At 35.9% G+C, this 22,211-nt stretch overlaps 3 protein-coding genes across 4 annotated transcripts in view; 1 reads left to right on the top strand and 2 right to left on the bottom strand.

Annotated features, from left to right (window-relative positions):
- Nucleotides 1–195: 195 nt before the first annotated feature.
- LOC113509026 lies at nt 196–2,515 on the top strand. Its single transcript, XM_026892278.1, has 2 exons — nt 196–331; nt 408–2,515. Exons 1-2 carry the CDS (start codon nt 220–222, stop codon nt 977–979), a joined length of 684 nt encoding a protein of 227 aa, XP_026748079.1. The 5' UTR covers nt 196–219; the 3' UTR covers nt 980–2,515.
- On the bottom strand, nt 2,510–5,160 carry LOC113509020 (transcription factor A, mitochondrial). Of its 2 annotated transcripts, XR_003402061.1 has the most exons (6): nt 4,952–5,160; nt 4,561–4,771; nt 4,137–4,295; nt 3,548–3,741; nt 2,901–3,235; nt 2,510–2,563 (listed from the first exon to the last, which is right to left on the bottom strand). XR_003402061.1 is itself a non-coding variant. In XM_026892261.1 (5 exons), exons 1-5 carry the CDS (start codon nt 5,023–5,025, stop codon nt 3,127–3,129), a joined length of 747 nt encoding a protein of 248 aa, XP_026748062.1. In that variant the 5' UTR covers nt 5,026–5,160; the 3' UTR covers nt 2,786–3,126. The 2 variants fall into 2 exon arrangements, 1 of the variants encoding a protein (XP_026748062.1); XM_026892261.1 differs by lacking the exon at nt 2,510–2,563 and having other exon boundaries at nt 2,786–3,235.
- A 935-nt stretch (nt 5,161–6,095) lies between these two features.
- Nucleotides 6,096–22,211, bottom strand: part of LOC113509010 (frizzled-4) — a 34,382-nt gene continuing 18,266 nt past the window's right edge. Inside the window, exons 2-3 of the mRNA XM_026892247.1 lie at nt 11,539–11,714; nt 6,096–7,797 (exon numbers count right to left, since the gene is read on the bottom strand). Of these exons, the coding sequence (XP_026748048.1) occupies nt 7,160–7,797; nt 11,539–11,714 (814 nt within the window). The 3' untranslated portion in view covers nt 6,096–7,159. The remainder of the gene's footprint in view (nt 7,798–11,538; nt 11,715–22,211) is intronic.

The raw sequence follows: 22,211 nt of genomic DNA, 5'->3' as shown, positions 1-22,211 counted from the left end.
AAACTTGAATACTGATTAATGAATACTTAAGAGCACAGACATATATTGACGATACGCTTCATTTGATAATACAAGAGAATTAATAAAAATTAATTATCATACATAGTTTCAAAGACCAAGACGATGACTTTCAATTTAAACATTTTCGAATATCGTGTTTCTTGACATAATTTTCGGCTGGCAAGAATTCCTCAAAAGTCATTTGTATTTAATGTCAACATGGCTGATGCTGCAGCTGCTCGTCGAGAGGCTCGTAGAAGGAGAATATTAGAAAATTCCCACAATAGACTACAGCTGATATCTGGAAAATGTGGCGACGAGTATCCCAAAGGTACTACTTGTTATGTTGTAAAAAAATATTACGGTTGATAATTTAGGTTTGTTCTAAACTTTGTTTCTCATTTCAGAGTCTCCGGTCAGAACTATTCCTGACCAAAATTATGAGAGTCCAACTATATCGGAAAACAACAGCTGCAGCAAGACTTCACTCCACAATGGCGTGATAAATTCAGAGCCAGATATATTGGATTTGATATCAACGAATCTGAACCGTGACATCGCGGCAGGCGATGGGGAGGTACCTGGTGATTTGGCACCTTTCGCAGCACCTGCAGTGGAGCCAGGGCCAACGCCACCCTTCTGGGAGAAACTCACAAATAACAAATACGACATAGTCCTGTTATCGCTTATAATTCAATTACTGTATGGTCTGTCATTGGTAACATTTGATGGTACTTACTTTTTCCTGCCAGTACTAATTTATATCGTAACTAAACTGATATGGTTTCCATCTCAGAGTAGTTCATCGTTCTCCAGTGCCCTTCAGCTCTTACAGGTGATGTCAACTCACAGGGTGCAGAAAGTATTACATGTAATGCAGTACTTAATGGTCATTTCATGTGACATTTGTATATTTCTATTTACCACAATTTGCATACAATCATTATGGATCACCTTGAAAAGTGATTCTAATACATAGTAATGACTTCATTTGCACCTAAGTTGAGGGCATAACATTGACTGAGCAATATCTATCAATAGCTGGCTAGAAAAATTTGGGGTATGTTGAAGTTAAACTGTTAAGTTTTTAAATCATCTGTTATATTCAGCCAAGTTGAATTTTCAAATGCTCCACCATGTTCCATAGTTATGATTGCTTGTGCCTTTATCATAAGTGAGAAGTTGTGACAAGTGTGCGTTTTAGTCACATATTGCCATTTTTAGTTTTAAATTAGACTCAATTTTGTATATAGCATGAGATAAAGAAAATTGTTATGTTCATGATAATATTTATCTTAGCTCAATCATTTCAGCATGTGCAACAAGATATTTCTCTTTCTGCATTTATTTGTATTTATTCCATTAAGGTTTTAGGGAATCACAAATGCAAGGACTATCCAATAGCATGCCAAATTAGTCAACTATTTTCAGGCTTATATTTATATAGGAAAGTATTTTGATATATCAATTAATCCTAATGAATTATAACGGCCTGTATAACCAATGCTACGGCCTGGATTTGTGAGAATTCTATGTAATCTTGAAATTTACTATATCCCAATATTGATCATTATAAAATGAAGTATACTTACCGCTTAGTATGGCAGTCTGTGACTTGTAGAATCTATTTTTATAATTCTTTTTGTTTGTTAATTAATATACCTTTGATTTGTTTAATACTTTTAACATTTTCACTATTACACTGCCTTACTCTTTAGACTTAATAGGCATTATATACAATAATAACACTTGAAATGACAAGATTTTGGACAGCAAGAACCCTATTTAGTCAAAATTTTAGCTATGTTTATAATTACTAAACTTTGTCCCAACTTTACTATTAGCCTTTGTATTTACTAAGATTTGTTATTGTTTTATGGTAATGGAAAAGGTATTTCAAATACAGTTTGGAATTAAGCTGGTATGGTAACACCAAAGATTAAATTAATTTCCATTGCTATAGTATAAGAAAAGCTGACCATACACAAACCAATTTGAGCTTTTGTAATGAGCAAATTTGATCAGGCCACAAACGTTGACACTTGTCTTGTGTCAGATAAGCTGAAATGATACAGATGAATACCTCAACCTTGCGCCCGATCACCTCTACTATGGATTTCAATGACAATCGCAGCAGTCAGTGTATGACTGGCCTAAATATTGCACCCCCTTTTAATTCCGAAAAATTTGCAGCTAGACAGAAACTCATTTAAAATCAGTTTCATGACCTTTTGCCATGCTTGTTGACTAATAGTTTAATTATTGTCTTCCTTCTGAAACACGCGTTACTTTAAAATTGTGATACTTGAGCATGTTAAAAATATTAGTAAATTTTGTTGACTACATCAATGTTATCAACTTATGCTAATGTTCTGCATAAGAAACATGTGAATAGTTTAGTGTATCAGCTTAATCCATATTGTAAATAAAGGTCAAACAACTATAAATAAAAGAAATATAAATTTATTTTAATTATATTTTGTAACATCTTTGAAATAAAAAATGGTTATGAACAGTTTACTTGTTTAATTGACACTGTTTTACCTTTTAGCTTGAATAGCAGCTGAAATAAAATTGGATTGATTAGTTTTTGTTTCGTATTGTCTTAACACAAATTTTAGGCACATTAAATGATTAATACAAAAAACAATGAGAACCAGACAACATAGATGTCAAAAATTTTATATGATGGAAAACAACCCAGAAACTATTAAATCAACAAGATGATGTGGGAATGGGATAACATATAACAAGTGAAGGTGAGAAAATTCAATAAAAACCCAAATAAGAATAAACTGTTTAATGACACTATAATACAACTGAAAACAAAATGTGATCAAGATCTACGAAACTAGCTTAACGATTAAAAAAGTTTTTAATACTACTGAATATATTCTTACTCTGTTTAGGTTGGTCAGATTGTACCGACTGAGGTACCGACGCCTTATCGGAAAGGCCTACGTCACCCGTGCTCTGACGACTTGCCTCTGATGTTACACAACTTGGAGGAACTTTAGTTTCTTTATTTGAGATGAATGTGTCTGGACTAGTGGAAGTATGCTTATCAATACTTTGTACAATGTCAGAATGGCTTGAGTCAAGTGTTTCGTCAGAGCACCCGAGTTCCTATTGTTTCTTTACCGCCTTTGGTTTTTTCTCTCGCAGAGGTTTGTTGCGAACGAGGTCTGTGCGACCTATTGATATCATTTTTAATTCCCATGCTTCTAGATCTTTCCTGGAATTTACAAGAAAATTTATATTAGTGTGTTTTATTTTATTGATTTTCCGTCGACATCATTATGGCCTTGGTATGCGTTTTCTACAAACACTATTGCTTTATAGCTGTTCACTTTTTCAATATAAAGGTAAGACTTAGTTAGACTACACATGATGTATTTTTGCTGGATAGACACTGTTTATACTGACTGCAGAGTATTACATAGTAGTACATATTCAGACTTTATTTTCTTTTATTTAAATCAAAAGTCTTCTATTTAAAAAAGAATCTTTCTATAATAATGTGGGGTTTACAAAATATTATACTTACTTATACTTTGCCATGAGATCACTGGCTTGCTTTTCAAACTTGACTTTTTCACTAGCAGGTAACTTAATCCATTCTTTCTTAATTTCTTCTTGGAACTCTTTCAAAGCTTTGCCTTTAAATACTTCACTTCTAGATTGAGTGAATAGAAAATATGAAGACATAGGCTTTTTAGGACGTCCAAGCTCTTTGTATTCCTAGAAATAATAAATATACACACTTATTTGTATCCACCTCAAAAAGAATGATGTAGTTTCAAAAAAAAAATAACCATTTCATTCTAATTTGCAGCATTTTCTGACTGGCAACTAAGATATGGGTTAAATTTAGAACATAGCACCACAGTCTACAAAGTACAGATAGAAAAAGATCCCACATTTTAAAATGAAATGCCCATTTCAATAAAATGCTGACAGATATTTTCTCATGAAACACATAACCAATGCTGTAATCTACTCATTCAATACAATCAACATTTGTCTTCACATCAATTTATGTCTTACTTTTTTTTTATAAAATGTTTGACTAACCGAAACCAGAATTTTTAAACTAACTGAAGATTATAATAAGGTATATTATGTTAATTACTTACAGCTTTTGTTTTCCTCTTTTCCTTGGCAATAGCCATTTCCTCTTTCAGCCTTTTTATATCTTCTTTCTGTTTGTCTGTTAAAGAAGACTCATACATGGCTTTAATCTTTTTGTAATCTTCTAAGTCTTTCTCATATTCCTTTGCCATTTGATTTTTAGTCTGCATAGAAAGAAATAAGTTCAAATTAAAATAGTAATTTTATAGACATCAATTTAATAGTTTTCTATGCTTTTGTTGTAAAGAGATGAGAGATGTTTTCCCAGCAGTAGGACAAAAAATGCTTGCAATAAAATAATAATAAATTCTTTATAGGTAGTCAAAGTGAAAGTTGTATAGTGCAAGTAATAGAAATACATAATTGTTATTGTTTTGTTTAGAAATATTTGTAATTCGATGGTTGTGATCTGAGCCTTTTTTATTGTACCTCTATGTCTAACTGTTGCCAGTGCTTGGATGTCCATGAAATCGCATCCTTGGATGAAATCCCTGGGTTTTTGGCAAGGAGTGCTGGCCTCATTTGTGTCATAAACTTGAAGAATGGTGTCAATGGACGCTTTGGTTTCTCCAAGCCAAGCTTCTCCTCCGCAGATTTCCTCGTATAGCTGCATACTTGTATCGGACTTGCCCAATTCGTTCTGTAAAACATATTTAGGACTTAAAATATATGGATAGTCATTTCCAATATAGTTACCCCAATACTTTGGAATATCAGGCACACAAAATTGTGGTTAATACCCACTTGTAATGTTAAAAATAGACATTTTATTTCACTTTCTAAAATAAACAATAGCATTGGCGTCATAACCTCAACTTACCTTCCGTGTAGAACTGTTTTGTAACTCCCTACAAAGTAATTACTCAAACGACAGAGTTGAGTAAAAGAGGACATTATAAAAATACTTGTTTAATCAATGTCACATACAAATGTTGTAACTAAGTTCGTTGGGTAAAGCTTTAAAAAATCAACGCATCAAATTCAGCTTGCTTGATTGTAGTTTATTACTCACTCACTGTCACATGAGACGATTGCGTTAGGAGCTTACAGAAAGAGATAGACATACGCCATTCCTATATTCCAAAGAGAGAAAAGAACAGAATGCTGAAATATCAAATATGTTTAAGTGTGGATATGGAACGTGATTGTTACAGAGCCTACTCTGTCATTGTCAAACTAAAAAAAAGCACTAAATGTTACCAGAACTATCAGCTTATAATTTGACAACAAATATTGCAATACTAAAAAATATAATACGGTGTCATTTTCAGTTCAATTTGAAAATTAAATGCTCAAATTCAAACAAATTAAAGTTCCAAATATTGATTCTAATTTAAAATATCTTTATTTTTGATGCCTTTATAGTCATTGATGCCGACCAAGTAACAACGTTTTTATCGAGCATTATTAAAAACTGCTGTTTTTTTTCGAAATCCTAGTACTCAAAGGCTAACATATAAAAGCTATATTTAAATTGATAAGAATTCGACCTAGATAATATAGTAACTAAAAACTTAGGTAACACTATTTCAGTTATCTCGTAGCTAAGTCACAGATGCACAAATCCGTTGATCCCAGTTTGGTGGGCGTGGATGTGAGACCATCAATTTTTCAATGAGACGCGAGTTCCTCCGTGTTTGTAAATGTCGACATGTGACAGTCGTTACTTTTACTTGGAAGCTAGAATGTCCAACCAACATAACCAGTCTTACCAAATTATATCGTGTTGCCCGGATAACTGGGTAGTAGAACTCTTGTAGTATTTAATGTTATTTGCGCTCTTTTGTTTCAGTTTCAACCAACAGAGACTGAATCCAGATATTCTAAGAGCCGAGCCTTTTAATGTACATATTAAGGGATCGTATTTTTTTAATTTCGTCGCTGGCGTAGTGATTCCGATCTGTAATCGATAGCCATAGGTACATTATAGGTAATGTACGTAGAACAATAAAAAAAAAACATGATTTAATTTTAGTAATTTATTTCTTCAACTAGGTATTCGTTAGCCACGAAATTCTTAAAAATACTTAACTACTTACATAAATAATGCTTAGGTATTTAATATTCACAAAAATTATGTTCAGTCAATATTTACATTAGTTATTAAATATTTTGGCAAAAAAGGAGGTGGGTTTTCTCGCTGTATCTAGTTTATTTAGTTTTCTTTTGAATCACAAACAAAAAAAGTACTATTTTGGACGGATGTTACAAAAAGTGTTTTAATAGAAACAAATGTCAAAAAAAAATGTTGTTTGAAAATAAATTATTTCAAACGAACAAAAATTTAATACAGGATAAGAACAATTAAATATTATTTCTTTAGGATCAAACTAAAGGTAATGTATGATCAATTACAGAGTAGAAAATAATTTAAAATAAATCCGTGTTTCTTTATTACCTATCTTTAATAATGCCTAAATCAAAGCTTAAAATACCATAAATACATGAGGCAATATTGTGCGCTTCACTTTTCCCATTTGTATTTACAATTATTATTCAACTTCAGTTATTATGTTATTTACATTTTTAGCCTAAATTATATGTACAAATAAAAATATCTAAATGCTTAAATGTAATTTTAAGGCAATTCACTCGGACAGACAAAATCATGTAAGAATATTCTTCTCTTAATAAATTACAAATCCATGAACCGTATACTATTTAAAGTTATTTACAGTATAAAATGATTTCACTTTTTGAATACAAAAAATCAAGCACGTCGATAACACAGTAGTCGACAATGCGTGGTGCAAATTGCAAAAATTGAACAAAATCTATAGGTATAAGCATAAGCACCCTAAGCACACTTAGCGTCATTTTATTATGCACAACTTAATTTAGCACATTTATAAATATTATGACCATAACACAATGACCTAATAGACAAATACCTACAAAACTAATGGCACTTGAACATTCGTTTAACATACTAACAACTTACAAACATTAAATGCAAAAGAGGTTCAATCCTCTCAAAATTGTCTTTGAACTTACGTAGGTGAAAACATAAAGCGTACCATTATGCTCGTCAGAGAATAGTTTCACCGGCTGAATAATGGTAGTGTCTTGGCTTTCTATACGAATGTGTTTGTGGAGGTCTGTATGTAGCGTATTTGTGTGGATGTCTCGTCAGGGTGTGCGGGTGCGTCGCGTAGCAGTGTAGAGTGAGCGGCGTCGGCGGCGGGCCCGACGGACACTTAGCAAGAGGAGGCTTCCTGGGCCCTGCGATCCTCCTCCACAGAGCCTTCAGCCGCGGAGTAGCGATCCAAACAGCCACCATGACTCCCAGGATCTGAGTCGCGAATATTCGGAACAGAAACACCCAGAATGCTGGTTTGGGATGTGTAGAAGGTTCTGAGGACGGAACAGGAGCAGCGAGCCATTCGTCACGCCACGCGTATTCGTACACCCAAGTGGCGAGTATACACGCTGATGGCACGGCGTACAGAGCGGCGAAGGCCCCCAGCCTCAGCACGCTTTGGTCTTGATGCGGCTGCGGCGGCGAGTTCAGGAGCACGGACGGGGCTGGCACGGGAGCTGGTCTTCGGAGAACAGCTCGGAAGCCCGAAGACAGGAACACGGAGCCCAGCAGCAGACAGATGGCTTCGGGAATTATCACCAACGCCAGTAAAGACTTACTAGATTGGTTGCCCACGAAGCATGTCCCTGTAACAAAAGGAAAAAAAATCCATAAGCAAACGACATCGCAGTGGTGTAAAGGTTGGCGGATACCGAATTCTTTTTGTCGAGTCCTCTTTATAGATGTGAATAACATTCCAATTTCCACTAAAGCTACTCTCAATGCGAACACCTACACAAACATACAGCGAGAAAAAAGGCTTGCATTAATAAGGCGGTTAAAAGGGCCGATTTAAAATTGAAATACGAGCGTGCGAGGAGGAAAGGTGTCGTATTTAACGGCTCGAATAATGGTCGAGCATTTCTTTCGGCCGCCATAATGGAAGTGGAATGGAAATAATAAAAATAAAAGCACAATACTCGTGGCATGATTGAAACTGCAATATGCCTGAGAAACGGGCCGCGTGGCACTTCGCTCGCACTTCGCATAATGGCGATAAAAATAAATGTAAGAGGATTTTAAAATAAATGCGAAGACCAAGTTAAACAGATATCGGACAAACGTAGGAAGCTGTATATCAGATAGATGTTTTTGCAGATAAGTACCGAAAGATGTAAAAATAATGTCCACGAATAAAAAAAAATATTTATGTGTTATAAGTTGTTGTCAAACGGATCGAATAAAGTTTAGTTTTCATAGTATACTTTTGATCTAAGGCTAAAACTTTTGACGACGCGTCGATATAGCTTTACGTGAAAACATATTTATTTTTTCAAAATATATATACGATAGTTTCCAATCGCGACGCTGCCACTGAGGCTATAAAGTTGATATAATAACCTTTTCAGTTTTTACCGATCATGAATTTATTATTCCCGACATGTCGGACGGCACAAGTGATTTATGTGCAGTGAGGTTTATTTATACAGCGGCAGTGAAATATTTTCATACATCCTCATAAATTCAACTATAAGTGATGATTGGATCATTGTCCTTTCCAAACGATAAAAACTTTCTTGGAAAAATATTTTTGAAAGAATTATTTAGTTCTAAAAAAGGAAGGTAGGTAAGTACGAGGGTATATCTAAACTGCAATGTATAAAATAGTTTCGATGTAAAATAGGACGCGGAGCCCTTACTAACAACATGATACTTAGTAGAAGCACTAGAAGCGACTCTATAAGATCTCGCCGCTTTCAGACAAGTCTTTGTCGGCGCCGCATCCTTACATCACGCAAAAACCACAAACTTAACGTCATGATTCGAGTAATACCGTGCTCCCGGCTACGATAATACAGTTTTTAGCCGTCCTTATCATTGCGGTGTTTTTCAAATGTTCGCTTGTCCGTTTAAATTAATCGTCCCTAGCTTATGTGATAAGGAGGTTTTGATAATGCTGCACACCGCCGCGTTCGCTAAGAGGAGCTACTGTTCCTGTATCATTTTCAGTGTTTCATGTGCCGCTGGTTATCTAATGTGATGACGTTTCACCCGCAATGGGGACACGTGTACAATACAAGCCGCAGTAGAAAGCGGTCTCATTGTAGTAACTCGAAATGCGGCACATCTTACGATTTGACGTCAAATCTTGGGATTTTCTGATACCGATACAGCACATGAATTATAAAGGCGACCGTTTTGGTCAACTAGATTAAGCTAGCGGTCTCTTTAAAGTAAAGAATAACTGTTTTACATTAAAATCACATTTACAGAGTCTGTTTACCAAGACGGTAGACTTTTACCACATGAAACGGGAAGCGGAAAGTTAGAGCGTATCTAGTGTTTAATTACTTAACGATTTACAAATACATTAGAAACATAAGTAGAGAAGGCGCTTATCGTGCGCTCGAAGATTGCCCACGCATTCTCTAATGGCACAGAGGGAGTCAGATTGTCGTTTAGCACACCGACAACATTACAATAAGCCGGTACTTCCATACAAACCACTCAATACCATTACAGCATGAATACGTGCTCCCGCGCACTCGTACCAGATTTAATCGCTTTGAAAAATGCCGCCGATCAAACAAGAAAGGACTAATAAAACAAGAACGTTTCTTGCTTTTGCGTTGTTTCGACACGGACCTTTATTGGGACTTATTGATTGATATACAAGAACAATGGACCTTGAATTCTTTTAATGCGAAATTTGTGCGTTGTTTTCTAAGCAGGTAAATTTTTGAAAGCTTTTTTTTCTAATTCTATCTTCCGTGACTATTCAAAAAAACATTGATGAATAAGCATAAAATTATTTGAAAAAGGAAGAAGAGAAAAAGGTCTGATTGAAAAAGCAAGTTTTAAATATAGAAATGCCATCAGATCTAGTTTGGTAAACGTTTGAAGGATAAATCGAATGAGTCCAATAAATAACTTCGAATACGGCGTGGTCACCTTTAGTAGTGCAGCCTCCTTGAGAAACGTTGAACTTGTTCCATGACCATTTACAGAAGACTAATCGAAGGGAGCTACATCAAGAGAACGAGCGACCGTTTGATATGGTCAGGTAATAAATGATTTGATATACAGTTTTGGTCATACTGCAAAATTGTAAAAGAAAATATCTTGATGTTTACTTTTCAAAAGTTATTTTTTTAACCTTTTAATCCATAAAGGTACTTTTATATATACACGTAAAAGTCTTATTTTCAATAATTGTCATAAAACTTCATTGTCATACAATTTTTACACTAAAGGTAGGTAAAGTGACCTTAGTTAGTTCCAACAAAACAAAAGAGTCCTTTACAAGAAACCAGAAAAAAAATGGATATAAATATCATTCTTAGGATGATGACATTTGTCCTTAGATACACGCACTCGATATTATATTTTCCCCTTCTGTCACGATCGCCTGATCTTTACGAACGAGTCGCTAACTATCGGACCGGTCCCTAACTACCATAGCTGGCAGACCCAGTTACTGAGAAACACCAAACGAGGTGTTGTAAAAACATGATGGACACCGCTGATCACCGGCCATACATACAAAATGTAAATCATAAATTAATATTCTAGTTACAACGGTAAACTTGTTATAAATATCTTAATTAAGTGTCAAACGTTCGTTAAATGTTGGGAGGACATGTCACCTTTTTAGAGTTAACGTGACGATTACTAATGAGGCCTAGTGATGACTAATTGATTTGATCTTAACAAATAGTGTTTGTGTACTTTCGTAGTATTTGTGCGTACATAATTAATTCTTATGCCAAATGTCAATTAAAAGGACACTGTTGGAGTAGAGGAAAAAATGTCAACGTGCCGTGGGGTGATCCCTTGCATCAGAGAACATACCATGTGTACGTTTATTAATTAGTATAAGGATGTCGGGAGCGGTGCATAATTTTATTTCATCATTTGTATCAGCTTGTATAACAATCTACTACTAGATATGGATGTTTTAATTAGCTTCGCCTTATTATTAATGTCGCATTCAGACTTTAGTTGGTGAATTTAAATAGTAAGTAGGTATCTACACATGTTTGATGCTATTCCTTATAGGGTATTAGAGGAAAAAAGTACAAAATTGAATATGCCAGATAATGTATCTCTCTTAATAGAAGAGGAGAACTGCGGTCTATTACAACCGTAGCTGTTATAAAAGCAAGACAGCGCTCTACATGGCTTGGAAGGGTCTCTTCATTCCACAAATCTAAAACCCCACTCTAAAAGTGAGGTAAATACCTCCAGAAAAAGATTACTTAAGTATTTGGCAGTCGGCGTTCACTAATATATAAATTGCGTCTACTTTTGAGCCGATTCGTTCAGCTAGCATTAAAATGAACTCAAAACACAACAGCTTTCGATTGTTTGTCACTGCAAACACCTACCTGTAAGTTCATCAGCATCCACATCCCTGGTCACGAGGACAGCAGCGGCTAATGCTGCTGGTACTCCCCACGCGGCCAGCTGCAGGAGTGACGAGTGCCGGTCATTCCTGGCTCCGGCTGCTGGTGCAGGAGGTCGCATGACACTGGCGCGCCATGCTCCTGCTACTACCACCCACCTGGAAAAACGGAAAAGGTTGGATTAAGTTAAGATTGTTTTTAGGTCGAGTGATGTTTGTCGTGTAATCTAAAAAAGCCAGACAGATATTATGAGGGGTATAGGATGATCGCCGAGCAAGTTTAGTGAAGTAAAGCTGAAACACAACTCAACCTTACGGAAATCAATAAGACTGGGGGTCTTTTAAAGAGTATTTCTCCAAAAATATATTTGCAATGGTTAAAGTTGTTTCCAACTTTCCAGTGAGGTTTCTTCCGAAAGATTAAAAAAAATGAAACAAGGCATTCCTATTAGTGCACATATTTAAGATCGAGTAAATTTTATATTCTTCTTGCTTTTATTTTTTGTGTCAAGAGCAGAGTTACGTTAAACATTTCTTGATATCTAGATCTGACAACACGTGATAATAGTAGCTTCTGCAGGTAACGAAGCAGGTTTTACTTTAAATGTCGCAATAAGTGTAAGTCTGACATAAGAATTCAAAAGACAGTAGATAAAGATCAGTTTCTACAAATGTTTTTGAAAACAACGGAATTTTAAGGAGTTCAGTTATTCGTAATTATTGGTTGGAGATAATGTCATTGGCAAAAATGCACGGGAGCTTCAAGAAGTTCCAAATTAGGGAACAATGATTTGGTGGAGCAACTTAAGATTTTGAATCAGTACCACGTCCGTACATAGAGGTTTTAACCATGTCAAAGTAGTTTCCAGAATCATTCTTAAATTGAAACCTAAATGAACTCAATTCGCAAGTCAACCAAAAACAATAAGTTGTTGATACACTTTTGAGGAGTATTCCAACGTACCTATGTATGTGCCTACGATCAGTGATGGCTTACAGTAATTAAGATAATTAACAGTCAATGGGCAAGTTACGATAAACAGCTGTAGTCAGCAGGTGCCCTGAACAAGGTTCCTCGATTACGACTGGATTACTATCAAGATTATTTTTAGTGTGAGGACGACGATATGCCTTTAAAATATAGATCGTGTTTGATTATGCTTATCGGTTTAATTCTTATTGGCACTACTTTTATTGCAGTATGACAACTTTGTAGACGCTAGCCTGTCATATGGCATACCTATTAGTGTCTGAAATATTAATAGTCTCTGATATTAACTTTTTTAATTGTTGCTTTTTTATTAAAGCATGAATTTCTTTTGAAATTGTTTTCGGCCAGCACGAAGAAGCTTATAAACAATATTATATTACATGGTCGTTATGGTTGGCTGTCAATATTCATATATTTTTTTGTCATCGCAGTTCTTTTGATTTTAATTTTATAATGATACGCTCTTGTCTACACCTAACTAGGTCGTTCAACTTTGTGTTTCAAGAGCGCTTAAATAATGTATCACAGTGTCAGATTGTTGCTAAGTTACTTACGTAGTAACTATTTAGTAACCTGTGCTTTTGGTCACTTTTTTTTGAAGTTTCTATAGGGATAGTTTTAAATATTTATGGCGTGCTATGATAAAAGGATTTTCCATTACTTATTATTGTCGATTTTTGAAATGCGAACTTTCGAAAAACAATTCGTTATAGAAAAAGCATGGCCGTGTGAATCCTATCTATTCCATGGATATTAGTTTGAGAACAATTAAATCATTCTATGTGAAATTGGTATTTTTCTCAAAAAATACAAGTTATTAACACCAATTTACGTGCCAATGTTTTTGAAACTTGTTTCGAACGAACAATACAAATAAATTGGTGTGTGCGTATCGAAATAGTTAAATGCTCACACGGAAAAGGGCAATTAAAAGCCAACATCAGGTTTGTGTTTGCACATCTTTTGCGAAAACTATTAAAAACCAATTAAATGAAATTGCGTATTGTCTTGGAGTACCTACACTTAGTTAATTGATCCTTAGAGTCATACACCTAAGGTTACGTATTTATTTATTTTATTTTAACACAAAATATGTGCTGTATTTAATGTCAGAGTCATTCAATCAGTCAACCAAGAGGTGGTGAAGCGAATCAAGAAGTACGTGTAGTCGAAAGGAGAGTCAGGGAAAGAAAATATAATAAGTATAATTAATAAAGATTACTTACTAATACAGTAATACATATTCTAAGTGTGTATCCATCTCATTTATACAAATTTATTATTTATTTATATGCAAAGCTGTAAATAGCTTTTCATAGCGCCAAGAGTTAATTTAAAAATAATAGTAATTTGATCTATTTTATAATCATGTAATTTTATACGACGCTAGTGCCGCAGTAATAAACAAAAAAGCCAGACTGCCTGTAATCAAGATGACAGTGTAATTCGATCCCGCTGTGACTTGTTATACTATAGCAAAAACTCCTTTGTTTTTGTCTCACAACTTATAAATTTATATTTTACGACCGCGGCCACCGATCGATAAATCCGTTTTAATTTATTTTCCCAACCCTAGCTGTCCGTTGTGTTCCTAGTTTTATTTTAGACGGTCTCGGGGCTCCGCTTCTCGTAAACGCTCTTGTTGAACTTCGCCTCGAGTAAATTATAGCCTTTGTCAACCCTTACTTAGCTCGTTAAAACCTCTGACAGGTAAATCCTTCCCACCGCGGTCGAGAAAGGTGTCGCCTTGTTTTGAACACCACCAGTGTAACTAGACCCGTTCCGTCCCTCCCCGCTCAGTGTGAGATAATCAGTAGAAGAGGAAATCAAAGGGTTCTTAGAGGTTTTATTAAGCTGGACAAAAACTGTGCAGTGGCGTGTCACTGGCACTTGAACAAACAACGGGCCCTATTTGTATAGAACCGAAAGTGGCGATAGTCCAAACACCGGTGTTTGTTCGCTTGCTCGCATGTTTGATCCGGCCTCCGCCGCCGCCGGCACATGTTGGCTAACATTTTACTAATGTTTGTACGATTTGCATTGTGATAATTAGGCTCATTTCTCTCAAGTACTTTCGAAGTCAACGGTTAAAGAGTTTGGAAACATGTTAATTTTATAGTAGAGATCACAGGTTGAACGTAACTGAGCTTGAGAAATAATCGAATTTGTAAATGTTATGACAGTCAGTCTGTATCGCAGTAAAGCAAAAAGCTTTTAGCATATTAGTACGAAGTACTTGGAGTGCGATTTATGACTCAATAAAGCATTGAGATCTATGGAGCGTACGTCTCGAGACTGGGTCGTACGTCGGCAGTGCGGAGAGGGCGCGGTGCGGCGCGGGGCGACGCGAGTGCAAGGAAATGCAAATGTTATTACAGCGAGGCGCGAACGGACGAACGCTTTTAAGATCAATTTTTTTCTTTTTGTGTTTATGTGGCGTCGTGTCGTGGCTCAAGTGGCCATTAAACGATAACGCTATCTCCACAACGATTGGTTTCACGCCGTAAAGTAATATATTTATTTGACAAGCCTGAGATGCGATGCAATATTTATAGGGTTATGGCGTCCATGAATATACTCGTACACAGGAATGAGGTAATAACATGAGTTGTTTATTAGTTAGTTGTTGTATGTATTTACGTCAAAACTTTATATAACATTTAACATTGATGACTACGGTTGTTTATATTAGATCTGAAAGAAGCTTATAAATCTTACAGTTTTAAACTGAAAATTAAGATTCTAGTTACTATAGAAGTAATTACCATGATAAAGGTAAAGGTTTTATTTGAGTCTATCCCTAATAAAATTAAAAATAAATTACTGAAATAAAATAAAACGAACTCCTCAATTACTAATTGTTTTTGTAGAGTTGACATCTAAAATACTGAGAAAGAACCACAATTACTATACATTATCTGTAATATGATATTTAATAGTTTCGTTAATAACTTTGTGGGGGTGTACTGACGAGTTTACGAGGCCACACATGCGGTCGTCACATTCGTATTCTTATTTCAAATGTCGTGTCGTAAATGTCGGTATGACATATGCTGCGCCTGCGACTCTAGACAGCTCGCATCAACTAGCCACCTCTGTCAGACAGTTTGACGGAATATCTACACCTTAAAAAACCTACGCTTGAAGAAATAAAGAGGTTTTACTCAGCACAATGCTGTCAGAAAGGTTGGGGTCTGAAAAAACATTTTTTTACGAAGAGTCGTATAGTTATTAAAAAGGTTTAGTGCATTTGTTATTAGCTTACATTTGTTTGTACTTAAATTACAGACAGCGTAAACTTTCAGTCTAAATAGGTACGTATTTTGAACACTGTAAAAATATACAGAATTATTATCAAGTCTAAAACCCCGAAAACTTTAATTCGCTACAGCATTGCTTTCCATTTATCCTAACGTTTTGTACGAGCTATAAAAAGTTAATGTGTTTTGGGAGTTGAGCAGTAATAATACATTTCCAAACAAACTATTTTGGATCATCCGGAACAGAATATGAGAGCGTAATTCATATGGAATCGTTTACGTGTTTCTGTTTAACATGGAGATGGAAGTACGAGGGATGGAGGCACGGTGGAGCCGAAACGGCCTCGTTAACCGGCTCGTAACAATAAAATACAACACCCACTGCACTATTTGGGTGAACGGACCCATTTATAGCCAACCACGGGACGTTTTTCCACTGCGACCTACGATACCGTTGTATAATTTGGATGTATTGAAACTATTTCCCTATTTGTGTTGAGATTGCATTCTGTAAATGGGATCGCCCACGTGCGGTACACTCGTCCGGTATATTCCTAGATAAGCTCGTAAAGGTGGATGATACATGATCGAGTTCTTTGATTAAATGAACTGGTCTTGAAGTGATGTCATCTTGGATTGCTGAGATAAATATCAGCTACCTTATATAAGTTACGCAGGACTTGATAACTAGTTTGTCTTCGTTAAGATAGCTTTAATTTTCTATTTAGATGTTTTCCCGATATAATATTATGTCGGCGCTGTTTTTAATGGTTTAATTTATTCGTGCAAACTGGCACTCGGTTTAAAAAAAAAACATCATCAGATGTACTCTGACATTCTGACGGATGGCCGGACAAGGCATTGATTGATACCAAGCGACATTTTTGGTAACACACACAAAAACGACGACGACGTTTTTCGGAAACAGTACGCATGTGGACATATGGACGCTGAGCCGTACATTTCCCTGGAAATAAAAAGAAAACAACACAAGCTGGGTGCAGAATGTGACCGTCGATGATGCATGTTGTGCCGAAGGGACTCGGTTTATTTCGGGAGCTCGTAAAATCGATTATCCGTCCGATTCGAGCTCGGCCGACACTCGGCCGACGCTCGGGCGCAGCGCGCGGCCGCGGCTCGCTCCAAACAGGATGCACTATTTCTGTTGCGTCTCTGACAGAGATATGTGTATGATATTAATGCGATTCAAATGTATTATGTGCCTATTTATAAGGATAACGAACTGTTGCGTCGTACTAGGCCACTTCTATCCGCCTCATCTAAAATAGTATGCTGATATAACGGTTTATTTTGACATAACGTGTTATTCTCCTAGTTCGGTTTGAGGTTCACTTGGAAGGTAAGCGGGCTTATATTAACAATGATACAGCTTTAGATAACCGCGTTACTATAGAGCTCGCTAACCCGTAATACTGAGAGTCTACATAAGGTATACACCGTTCCATCCCTAGCCCTGGGCAAAGGAACCTTTGAACTCCACACCTAACTGCCCAAAATGGTGAACGAGCTCACAGTAGGTGTCTAAACATGGCCGCGAGAGTTGAACGCACCACCATAACTTCCAGACAAGTTAACTGAGACCTACCTCGGACGTATAACTGGGTGTCAGTATCGAAGATTAATGACCTCCTGGAGATCTAATTACACTGGTCGTGTTGTGATGTGGAATGGATATTCGATCAGTGCTGAGATCGAGTATGATTGATGTATTTCGAAAGGAAAATAAATGATGGAACACTTTATGCATCGTGCTGGGAATTCAAAAAAGGGTATATTGGTTTCACGTTTATGTTAAGCAATTTTGAGCCTTGTTTTCCTGGAATAATGGTATTATTGGCATTTTGCATTAAAGTAAATTGAACTGACACGTCGTTGTTAGCCGTTGCCAAAGGGAATTTTTGAATTGATTCCCTTGTCAATGAGTGGCTTGGATGTGAAGCGTGTTATTCAAGCTAATTAGAACGATTATTGCTAAAGTTATTATTTCTTGGCTTTTACTTACGGAATCAAGAAGCCCTTTTAGGGGGATAGTTTTAATTGAGTATGTTAATGTGCTTCTTCGTACATCCAGCTAGGGCTAGCTCTATAAAACGTGTCAGTAAAAACAGTTGCCAACACCGTGATGGTATGTTGCATTATATTCCACCCCGAAAAAACTAGCAAAACCCGTATCATAACAAAACAACATCACAAAGTACACCAAGCAAGTTATATCAATCAAAAACAAGTGACAACTTCATTGTTCCGAAGTTGTTAGAACATTGCCTTTTATTTAAGCGATGTTATAAATATTGATTGATCGCCGACGAACAAATATAGCGTAGAGTGTTCAGTAGAACCAGTCGTGTGTCTTGTTAGGGCACAACGACATGACATGTCTTTTATGGTAGTGTCGGTTAATTAAGTTTGTTTTATGATGGCAAATTGCAAGCGCCCGAATGGGGGCATAATTTCTCGTTAGCATAATGAGCGGTTTTGCTCTAGCATGTCGAAATGGGGCTTTTTAGGGCCAAGCGGATGTTAGGCGCGATTCAGCAGAATGTTGTAATGTTTGACTATAACTTTATGTGTAAGAATGTTCTTGAATGTGCAAAATGCTTTTACAATTCTATGAAGCGGTGGCGCCGGAGTATTGGCATGAGCGACATCTATTCGGGAATTCTGCGTACACGTCCAGACTTTGGAATTTTGCCCATCATGTACTAATAAGATGAATGTATTAAGTTATTACTGCTTATTGGGCTTTAGTCCAATTCTGCAGAATTTATGCTGTAACTTTACTTAGTCCTTTTTGAAGTTACAAGTAGAACAGGATGGGTCGTTAGTCTTCTGAAATATCGAGTAATAAATCTTCCTAAGGACGAGGTAACTAACTCACCGTTGCACCGTTTCTCAACAGATAAGATCTTTAATTCCTCCGTAACAAAAGCAGTCCGTAACTCGTATGTTCCCTAGCCATGAGTCTCGTGACAGCTCAATATTTACATAATGCTGGTTTGAGCGCAGCTAACGAAACGGGCACTGCGCATACAAAATACGTATTTACATTTTCTTTATTTCACGTAGACGATGATTGGCGAGTGGGCTCCACGGACGGAATAGTAAGCGGCTGTTACCACAAAAGTTCAGGTTTTATGTTTTAAGTTAAGCTTATTGGAAAAGACTTTGAGGAGATAAAGGGGTAATGGCCAAGCCTGCCCTAGAGCATAATGGACTGTGGATGGATGGTACGGCAAAATTTTTAGAACAAATAAGAATGTATCGTGTAACCGAATTGCAAGTTTTAAACAAACGATTTGTTTGTACCAATAACTAAGTAATTCAAAAAATAACCTATTTAATATTATTTACCGACATTAGCTTGATTACCAAAAGTATTCAGCACCTTCAATAGCAACTGATAGCTTACAAACAAGTTTTTTAAGATCGGCTCACATTAATCTAAGGAAAATGCACCTCATTATTCATCTCGGCTTATAATTACATAGCAGATTGATAGTTGCGGTGCAAGTGATCAGTAACCTGACATGTTACCATATATGTTTAATAGTAAAAAGGTTGAATTACTTAGAAAACATATGACAAAAACTGTTTCGAAGTGGAGAAAGGGTTTCATCTTGTGTAGAAGGGAAGCAAGTGGGATGATGAGGGCGACAATACTCTTCACTATGCGTGCTAACTTGCAAGTGGTGAATAAGGATATATATTATTTAATTCCATAAAGAAAATTCCACGAATTTTTGACATACAATTTTTTTAGTCGAGTTTTGCGATGGTTTTGTTGCTGGTCCTAGAAAACGTCACGAAACTACTAGACCACCGAGACTTTAGAAATTCCATGAATATTCAACTATAAATAATAAGGTATCTTATCAACTTAAAAGGAAAATCTAACAAGCGCAGCCCGTTTTAACGACTACAAAATAAAATAGACTCGCAAAACCTTTAAGATCTAGAGTTAAGCTTTTAAAATTTTAATTAGTAAATATAACTTTCAAATGCCAATTAATTTGAAATTCAAGATTATTTTAATATGTGTGTATGTAATTAATTATGTTGGCTTCAAAGAAGTCGCAAAAGTTTGACAAATAAAGTCGTTGACAGCAGGATATCCGCTATTAATTAGCTATAAGGCCGCGATGTTGATGACAGCAAAAGTAGGATAGTGGGCGCCATTAATATTTTTAGGTGTCGTTTAGAAATAGGAAATGTCGCTTTGCCTAATTTATAGTCTAAACATTCGCGTTACTAAATTTCCATAGAATAAAATTGTTTTAAATGAGAAAAATGAGGTCTCTGTTTGCCTAGTACGATCGCAAGATGTCGTAGTCTGACCAGCGTCTTGATAGAAACAAAAGAATATTAAGATGCTAATGTGGTACTAAGTAGGAATCAAAGGGCACTACTTTATTGTTCGATGTTAAATTTATGCAGCTTCTTAATAAGACGTTTAAAATTTCGTCCAATAGACTTAAAACTAAAACTTTTTTAAACTCTTTTTTTTTCTAAAAAACGCAGCTCATACCAACCAGGCTTTAAAAATCATCAAAGTCCACTTCTAAAGTTCCAATCAACAGTTTATTTAACGAGACAAGTCACGGATTTCCAAGTGCCTAAAATCTATAATAACGAGATTTACGCTTTGTAGGCCGAATTGAATGACAGACAATTCTACGGCCATCGGATGACGTCGACGTTTTATTGTGAAATTGCCGGTGATTTCAAAGAGCTTTTTAATGCACTCGCATACGCACCTCGTTCTAAACTATTACGGCACAGTAAAGCTGATTACACGTGGGCTGGTGTTAGGATTTAAACAAGGAGTTTGAGGAGTGAGAGGTTTTACTTGGCTTTGTAATTTTAAATGGACTTTAGAAGAAATAAGCTCTCTGTAAGCTTTGAAATTATAGGATTTTCCCGTTGTTCATTGTAACTCTTAACAAGAGATGTTTCAGTTGCAGAATCATATCCTTCATACAGATATAATCCTTGATCTAGCCTACTTTTGGACAAATACTGAACCCATCCTGTATATTCCCTTTGCACGTCCCCTATTTTTTTTCGAAGATATATTCTCTTATTTTATGGAAAGTTTTCTACAAGACAAATGGAAACTACAAGAGTTTTCAATTCATAAAGGTCATATCTGCTATTGTTCATGTTGATTGAAACGTCTGCACAATAAATATTTGCTAGAATATCCATTAGAAATCTGTCTGATATACCACTGTGGAACATTCGAGATGTTTCACGCACCAGACTTCATTCATCAGTCTTGTATTACAGTAAATCATAAATAACATCAAGAAGCATTGCATTCTATTCCTTTCCTACGAATAATTATTTAGATGAAAATAATCAATGCAATCGTTGTGGAAGGGAGATGCCGCTCTACATTGGATGAAGTGCTATCTCGCTCTTTCACCTGCAATTGGCTTGCCTCAAGTTATGCTGGTAGGGTGAAGTTAGTTATTAGTGAGTCCAATTTTATGGGCCACTTGAATTGTCTCACGTACTATCAATTTTTACCGATCATTTCGATGACCGATTTACGAGTATTTTGTAGGTTGTAGTAGACGAAGTCATAAATACAATAATAGTAAAACTGTCACGAATGATGTCTGTTCCTAAATATATTCTTTGAGAAAGATTTGAGGTACTAATTTATTTGTTATATGTATACTATTTTTAATCACGTTTATATTATATTATAAACAATATTTCAGTTTTCGGCTATGGGCCAAGTCTCAGCTAAATCGCGAGTCTATTTAACTACTAACTAAACTAAACTACTTAGGGTATTTTTTCCCCTTTTGTCAGCATGTCTAGTTTTCTGCTGATTTTCGACAGCCAGAAGTACTATTGAGACTAAGTGAACTTCAAAAAGTTTACCTTTATAAAAAAGCGTACGAAGTCGGAGGCAAAAGCTAGTAAAATAACAAGAATGTAGCGCTCCCTGCTCGTGTGTTCACCGCCGTGTGCGCCGCTTAATACCACCGAATAGTTTTTCGGCACGGTGATTAACTCTTTGACTGATCGTTCCGTCGACACGATGTAATCTTCTAAATTGTTATAATGGTTTTCGTTATTCGTCTATACTTGGTATACACAACAAACGCGTGTAGTATAGAGATACAAACATAAGATGTAGGTATAAGAGGTTAGACGCGTCAATGACCTTTTGACAACTGTTATTTGAAAAGAGGTTGTACTTCAAGTTAAAAAAAAAGTTTTTTAATATCGGAATGTAAGAGTTTAGCTTCAAATTAATTTTAATAAATAATTACAAGTTTTAGAATACCTGAATGCGGTATTGTACATACGAGTATGTAGTCAGTAAAGTCGGAACATTTCGCTGTGTGGTTCAGTCGAGTTGTTTTATGC

The sequence above is a fragment of the Trichoplusia ni genome, chromosome 1, assembly GCF_003590095.1.
Source record: "Trichoplusia ni isolate ovarian cell line Hi5 chromosome 1, tn1, whole genome shotgun sequence".
Lineage (NCBI taxonomy): Eukaryota > Metazoa > Arthropoda > Insecta > Lepidoptera > Noctuidae > Trichoplusia > Trichoplusia ni.
Note: the sequence above shows the minus strand (reverse complement) of the source record. Positions and strands in the feature narration are given on the sequence as shown.

Coding starts and splice junctions, on each gene's coding strand:
- LOC113509026 (XM_026892278.1), top strand. CDS start 220: ATGGCTGATGCTGCAGCTGCTCGTCGAGAGGCTCGTAGAAGGAGAATA. Junction 332..407: donor TGGCGACGAGTATCCCAAAG/GTACTACTTGTT, acceptor TTCTCATTTCAG/AGTCTCCGGTCAGAACTATT.
- LOC113509020 (XM_026892261.1), bottom strand. CDS start 5,025: ATGTCCTCTTTTACTCAACTCTGTCGTTTGAGTAATTACTTTGTAGGG. Junction 4,772..4,951: donor AAAACAGTTCTACACGGAAG/GTAAGTTGAGGT, acceptor TATGTTTTACAG/AACGAATTGGGCAAGTCCGA. Junction 4,296..4,560: donor GGCAACAGTTAGACATAGAG/GTACAATAAAAA, acceptor CTTTCTATGCAG/ACTAAAAATCAAATGGCAAA.